The 7,697-nt window shown below is 34.4% G+C and overlaps 1 protein-coding gene across 1 annotated transcript; it reads left to right on the top strand.

The window, feature by feature from the left end:
• Positions 1-2,821: 2,821 nt before the first annotated feature.
• On the top strand, positions 2,822-7,009 carry LOC128170155 (uncharacterized). The gene is made up of 6 exons (XM_052836104.1): positions 2,822-3,308; positions 3,583-3,678; positions 3,851-4,010; positions 4,293-4,368; positions 4,740-4,887; positions 6,101-7,009. Exons 1-6 carry the CDS (start codon positions 3,291-3,293, stop codon positions 6,842-6,844), a joined length of 1,242 nt encoding a protein of 413 aa, XP_052692064.1. The 5' UTR covers positions 2,822-3,290; the 3' UTR covers positions 6,845-7,009.
• Positions 7,010-7,697: the final 688 nt, after the last annotated feature.

The raw sequence follows: 7,697 nt of genomic DNA, 5'->3' as shown, positions 1-7,697 counted from the left end.
AGAAACCAACGCAAATTTTGATTTCACAAAAGTGTTAATCTTTACGCTAGTGTTATATATCATATACTCCTTAAGGAAGGAATCTTCTCGTTATCAAACATTCTTCTTACAATAAGAAATCCATGAAATTTTGACACAGTCAAACGGATCGTATTACCAAATGATTCTATCAGTTTTATCAAATTTGAAATTTTTGTTTTTGAATTAAGGTCAGGTCAAGGTCACTATCTTTTTCTTCAACGTAAAGGATGATAAAAATAAGTGTAGCTCTTAGAAGTTCTGCAGATATTTGTTTAAGATTTGAAGATTCTTTTCTTCAATGAAATGATAATATATCATACATGTAATGTCTATCAGCTTATATTGCTAAATTGGAATGAATATTTATACTAAAATTGATGTTGCTTAGCCCGCATTTCCTCTAATTTTCTTAAATTTTGAAGAAATTTTGATTAATTTTTTATGCTTCCAGTGATAAACTGATCAGAGTCCACTTTGCATGAGGAGCTCAGACTTGCTTTTTGGTTTTTTTCCTTTCTTTTACGATTCATGTTGTAATAGTGAATGCATTTAAACATCAAAAGTCTGTGATCAGAACAATTTAATATATGAATCCCATACTGCAACAATTTGTGAGGGGGCTTGAGCCGTCCGTCAGTCAGTGCGTCATCCGTCAATCGTTGGGGTTTTTTTTGGAAGGGGGGGGGTTGGTACTAGTAATTTTTGTCAATTTATTTTTTAAAAACGCAGCTACTCTTAAACCATTTCATGGAATTTCACAAAACCTTTCGTGTATATGTGCATATTGCTAAAAATTTGATTTCATATTTTTTGTTGTGCTTTTTTTTTTTTTTTTTAAATTTAGCCCTTTGAAATTGAATTTAGAATTTTGTTGTTAGCGATGTATTTGAGCGGGCTCACCTTTTCTTTCGTTTTTTTATAGAAAGGCTTTATAAAACTATTCTAATTTTACAATTAAGGTACAACTATACTCACTTGGCGGGTGTGTCCTGTATAAAGGCAAGGTACACAAATTGCTTGCATTATTTTCTGATATTGACATAATAACAATCCAAATTTACTCTGTGAATTGGAATCCCGCCTTTATCCTGGCATGTATGGACAGTCCTTTTTCTGAAAAGTAAGGAAACATATTTTGTACTCAATGTAAGTAATAAAAGCCATGCGTGTTTTTTTTTTGGGGGGGGGGGGGGATGGGAGAAGGGGGAGGGGTTTGGTTGTTTAAATTCAAACTAAATAAAATTACATAGTAAAGTTACTGAAAATAGGCCTTGAATCCCTCTTCCCGACAAGCAAATTTGAATATTATAAAATATCTCTTGTTATCCCCCTCCCCCGGGTAAAAAATTCTGCAAATAATTTTTTCATAATATATTGTTTGTACTATATTTAAGACTTAGATAAAACTATAGTCTGTCCCAAGACATCCTGAATTCAGATTATGCTTTATTGCTTGATATTTTTAAATATGTCAGGGTTCAAACGATGTTCATTTAAAAGTATGAAAAATTTCCAAGACTTCTCTTGGAACAGCCATATCGTCCTTTATAGGATATATATGATTATTTCGTGCAATCCGTGATTTTCCTTTGGTAGCTGTAGGTTTCGACCAACCGATAAAAGAGCGTGCATCGGTAACCGTTTGTCTTCCATCATTGTCTGTTAATTTTCTAAAAGATGCTGTAGATTTTGTTCTAATCTGGTATTTGACCTATTTTAAAATGGTTTTAAAAATCAGTTGTTCGATTTGCATTAAAATCTTTTCATCCGCTTTCGGCAGCCTATAAGATGGAAAAATCAGCTTGAAAATGAACGCTTATCGGTATATTGAATTAATGTAAACATAAAATATCACACGATCCTTGTTTCCATAACAAAGAATTGTGAGCTCTGTATCTTGCTTTTAACTGTTCGAGTGACACTTAAAGTTTAGTTGATCATATTAGAAAAAAATGCACTACGGAAGCATTGTTAACAATAAAAAGTGAAAGATAAATGCTTTTTAAAAATTATAATAAAAGAAAAAGATAGTTCAGTTGTTTAAAAGAACATATTTAATAGTAAACAGCATAACAGCATAAAACGACGGTTGGTATCCTTTTTTCCAGGTCTATGTCTCAAGCTTTATCGTTAGAAAAATTTGGTCACATTATATACCGATCTTGATCAACAGCTTTACCGTTAAGATTGTTGGTTACCTTCTATTTCTTTCTGGGTCTCAGTTTTACCGTTATAACTGTTGGTCACTTTTTTTCGGTCTTGGTCTCAAGCTTTATCGTTAGAATTGCTGGTCACATTTTATACCGGTCTGAATCGCAGGCTTTACTGTTACCCGCCTGAGTGTCAGGCTTTACCGTTAAAATTGTTTGTATCCTTTTTTCCAGGTATATGTTTCAGGCTTTACTATTACATGTAGAATTTCTGGTCCCATTTTATACCGATCTTGATTAACAGCTTTACCGTTATAATTGTTGGTTACCTTGTATTTTGGTTTATGTCTCAAGCTATTCGTTAGAATTTTTGGTCCCATTTTATACCGATCTTGATCAACAGCTTTACCATTATAATTGTTGGTCACCTTTTTTTTTACCAGTCTTGGTCTCAAGCTCACCGTTAGAATTTTATACCGGTCTAAATCGCAGGCTTTACTGTTACTGGTCTGAGTCTCAGGCTTTACCGTTATTATTTTTGGTAACCTTTAATACCCAGGCTTTACCGTTTCGGATGCGTCTTCCTTACACTGTTTGACGGGAATGGATTTTTATTTAAAAAGTTCCAGTTCGGTGGTATAACACCCTTATTTGCACTGCTTCAATATAGAATGAGAATCTAAATACAAAGGAGTCTTACTTTGAATTTGTTTCCACAGAAAACTTTTTTGCCTTATCATAGATCGAAATAGCAAACTTGACTTCTATAGGTCATGAAATTCATATCAAAATATTTACGTTTCAGATCGAGAATCCCATGGAACGTAAAGATTAAATCAGATTTTGAAAAGTCAATTTTTTTTTCTATATTAAAATGGCATAGAAGTATATTTTGTCAAATCTGTATTGCAGGTCCCTTGACAGTCTAAATATTTTGGTCATTTGTAGAATCACTCTAAAGGTTTCATCAATTCTTCGGCGTCAGCAACTGCCCACGATCTACAAAACTGTAGCAGTGTGGACATCGAAAATGTTTTAGGATCAATTGTAGACTGCGGTTCTAGCGAAGATATTGACAATATTCCTCTTTCGGAAGAGCTACGGAGCGCCATTTCCAACATGGAAGATCTAGATGATGTAAGCTTCATTGAGATTTGGTTTGAATCCTTGGTTTAGAAACCAATCTTACCGACAGACTGACTATTGGCCATAAACTGACCAATACGCGGAATCAGGAGATTTGAATCTATCAATTTTAATTCAATGCCTTCAAAACGATAATATTATGCCAAATAAGGTTGTTTGAAACTATCAATTTGAATTCAATGCCTTTAAAACAACTGTATATGATGAAAAATTCAGCTTATGATCCAGGCTTGTGGAACTTGATCCAGTGTGTTTTAAACTGTAGGTGGACTGCCTGATAGGAAATGTAATAAACGCAGTTCAAGTGGACGCCTCCTTTGACCAAGATTTAGAAACGCTGGAACAATCTGTCTCATCACCCGTAAGTGTTCAGTTTTCAGCAAATAGCAAATACATGTACATTGTTGAGCCTTATTCATTTTTTAATCGTTGTAAAATAAAAAAAATATACGGTTAAGTTCAATGAACAAAACAGTCGATGTAATCAATTTCACTGCATTCCGCTGAACAAGTTTAGAAACTTTTTATTTCAGGACGGTCCTTTGGGAAGACTGGCGAATTATCCACAAACATCGTCAATAGCCAGTGGGAGTGGCCATAGTTCACTAAAGGGCAATGCCCAGCAGTCCATGACGTGGGACCAAGAGGAAAGCTGGAGAAAAGACAGGAGAAAAAAAGATAACCACAATATAAGTGAGTAATCATTTCATTTATGAATAATTGGGGTTTTTTTTGGGGGGGGGGAGGATGTGCTTTTTGTCATATTTAAACAAACAATATGTCATAACAAACAAAACATCATATCATACCAAACAGAATAAATAAAAAAAGCTTGCGCAGAACGCAATTATTATCGGGAGGGGGCACAGCAAAATCTTTGTTTGCAATGGATCGAAGCGATTACAATTCTATACATTTCACTTATAAAAATATTACATTTAATTGGTGTTTTTTCTGTTTTTGGTTTATTTTCAGTTGAGCGACGCAGACGATATAACATTAATGACAGGATTAAAGAATTAGGCACACTTCTACCTTCCAGTATCCCACCGTAAGAAAATAGTTTATATGTTTTTAAATTGTTTATGATGATTTTGTAACAAATGCAGCTTAATTAATTTCCAAGGCACTTCTATCACGATTGAGGACAACAAATTTAATTTATATACCAAAAAGAATAATTTTACATGTCACACCAGATACATTACACATGTGCTTTTCCGCCAAGAAGATTTACTCCATCGTCGTAACCAATCCTACACCAACCTCCCCTTAACACCTCCCCAAATATCTTTTCTCTGCCCCTCGTTCTTTTCCTACGGAATCTCGCTAATTTCACCAGTATGTTAACAAAGTCATTTTAAAGATACATGTAACAGTGTGTATGGTGTTATATGGGTACAGTAAATTTCATTTTTACAGTGACCTCAAACAAAACAAAGGCTCTATCTTAAAGGCGGCCGTGGAATTCATGAAGGAGCTGAAGAGAGACAATTGCAAGCTGCACAAACTGGAGGAGAACCAGCGAGTTATGAAGGCCAAAAATCAAAAACAATTGTTCAGAATTTTTGTAAGTACATGCATGAAATGTGGTGATAACGAACAGAAGTCAAAACCAAAGTAAAAAAAAAAATACAAAACAGTCAGAGAACAATCATGGACCTCTACAAAAATTAAAAGTTAGATCAGGTGCCTTGGAAAAGTAGGCATCCTCCGCAGACCAGTCACACCAAGAGTCAAACCAACCGTGTGCTCTTTGTCGTAATCTGGAAAACGGAAAATTGGTAGACAATTCGGTGGATAATAATGAACTTACAATAAGTAAGAGTCGGTCAGCATTCGACCTAGCCGAAGATTATATTTGCTATTCTATTGTATCGACTATAGAAATTACAAAATAATGACTTCATATCAATTGTTATTAAATGACTATAAGTATTTTGAAAGCATTCATATTGATCATGAAATAAATGTCAGTTACCTAAAGGCTATAAATGTATTCAAACCAGGCACGTAGCATCGTTTTTGAAAGTGGGGCGGAGGGAGGGGCAAACTGATTTATATTCTAAATCTGTAACGCTCTTATATCATTTTTTCCCATTTGCTATCGATAGAAGAAATGAATTTCACCTAGAGCACGTTCGCAGTTTGAAGTATCGATGCTTTAGATCTGCATATTCATTTTGCAAATATGCTGACCGTTTAAATCTTGCACTAGTACTGTAGTTCAAAACATCACGAATCCTCATTTCTCAGACACTTTCCCCCAACAAAGCGCGCTAAACAAAGTTTATAACCGTTCAGGATTATACCATTTGCCGGTTAAAGAGCGTTGATATTAATAAATGAACAACTTGTACAAATAAACATTAGAATTGAAAACAATTGAGACTACGAATTCCTTTTTTTGGATCCCCTGATTTCTTTGACACTTCTCATCATTTAAAATTCTGTGTATTGAAATATTTCGATAAAGCATGAAGAGCTTACATAGGAATGCTTACATCAATGAAAGACAATATGGCAAACAGACATTCAGTTAGCTTAATGTTCAAGGACGGCAAAGTGGGGCCACAATCCAAATAAAGTTCAATATAAGAAACAAAGAAAATGATTTTAAAAATTAGATCAACATGGACTCATTTTGAAATATGACATCTTTATGTATAGATAAAATCCAATTTACAAGGTGTAAGCTTAAAGGACACCTGACTATCAACAATTGTAATAATTAGCAAACTTTTATCCTTACATGTGAAAAAGGTATTCATTTATATTTACAGCAACTGGAACTAAAAATCAAACTATACGGTTTAACAGAAGATATGGATGACGTCAAAACCAGGAAAAAGAAGCCCAAACGACAGTTGTCAGAAATAAATGCCATGGTAGAGGGGTTTTGCAAGCAAAGTACAATGTCCCTCCTGCAACAAACCGAAGAAAAAGAATTACCAAGCTGCAAAAAGAATAAATTATCTAAATTTCGCGAACAAAAATGCAACCCAAACCTCAAACAAGGATTACGACAATACCTTAGGAAAAAGATGGCCACAGGAATGCAAGCAGACGACAAACAATTTGAAAAGCTCGATTTTTTTCATGCCGAAAATCAATTTGAGGTTCAAGAGAAAACATCGCATATGATGATCAACAAGAAAAATGAGCAAGCTACAAAAGATATCCCAAAAAGTCACCCGAAAGAAAATATTTCTCTTGGAACAGATAAGAATAGTAGTGTTGTTGCGCAGAACATGGAGGAGGTCATAGAGCTGACAACGGAGCAATGCAACATTTTGCTGGATTTGTTTGAGAACCAAGGTAGTGTTAATGAAATCTTGATCAACAGCGAGGATATGATACAACAGGGAAGCTCCGCACCTGTGAGGGAGTGTTCGGCAGAACAAGACTGCTTGTCCCCAGTAACCAGCACCAGCAACATGCTCGAGAAGTTGCTGCGCAGGTCAGGAAGTAGTTCTGACTCATCTGGTTTAGAAGACTCAACAGAAAGTACAACGGGTCTACAATAAATGGTAGATAAAATGCGGTTATTTGTTCAAAATTGTTACGCACTTTTTTTTTTTTATAGAAAATTACATAGACTCTAAGAATCTCCTGAACCTGTATTTGATTTGTAAATTTCTGCTCTTTGTATCTTTGTATCTTTCTACTTTTTATAAATATGTAGTTCTTAGTGTCGGTATTGGTACTTCTTTATTGTTTGTGGCTAGTAATTTCCCATTTTAGATATTGTTGAAATTAACGTGCAAGTATTAATTACTAGTATTGCCGAGTACCCATTATTGCCGATTGTTATAAAAACAACAAGATTTCTGCTATTTATTCGTTGTTTTTAGCTACAAACCAAAAAAATAAGAAATAAACTTTTAAAGACACTATAAGAGTTGGGAATGAAGAAAATTTACATCAAACATCTCGGAACTCACTTTTAAGTTAACAAAGGTAAGCCTACGAAAACGTTTCTCATTTGTATCCGTGCGATGACTCATGGTACTGAATGTTTGACTTGTAATCCACTTTGATGACAGGGCATTTTTTGTTTAGGTCCAAATTCGAAGAATATTTACCTCCGTGTTATGATATTTGACAAAAATAAACAAGATACCATTTCTACTACACAATATTTAAGAAAGAAAACCGAGCGTCTGCTTGCTTGTAAGTAGCAATTTTGTTTCCAACCTGACGCGGATAAAAGGTTAATCGACACGCACCTGCGGTGTAAATCAGAGGCGTTGCTATTAACTTTCACACACATTATTTCTTTTACTGGACACACTAAAACTTATTTTTAAAAAGCTTTTAAATAAATAAACAATGTATTTATTTAATTTTTTAATTATTTGTCCCGAGACATGCGAAGCA

This window comes from Crassostrea angulata, unplaced genomic scaffold, assembly GCF_025612915.1.
Source record: "Crassostrea angulata isolate pt1a10 unplaced genomic scaffold, ASM2561291v2 HiC_scaffold_353, whole genome shotgun sequence".
Lineage (NCBI taxonomy): Eukaryota > Metazoa > Mollusca > Bivalvia > Ostreida > Ostreidae > Magallana > Magallana angulata.
The sequence above is the reverse complement of the archived record's forward strand: the minus strand, read 5'-3'. Positions and strand labels throughout refer to the sequence as shown.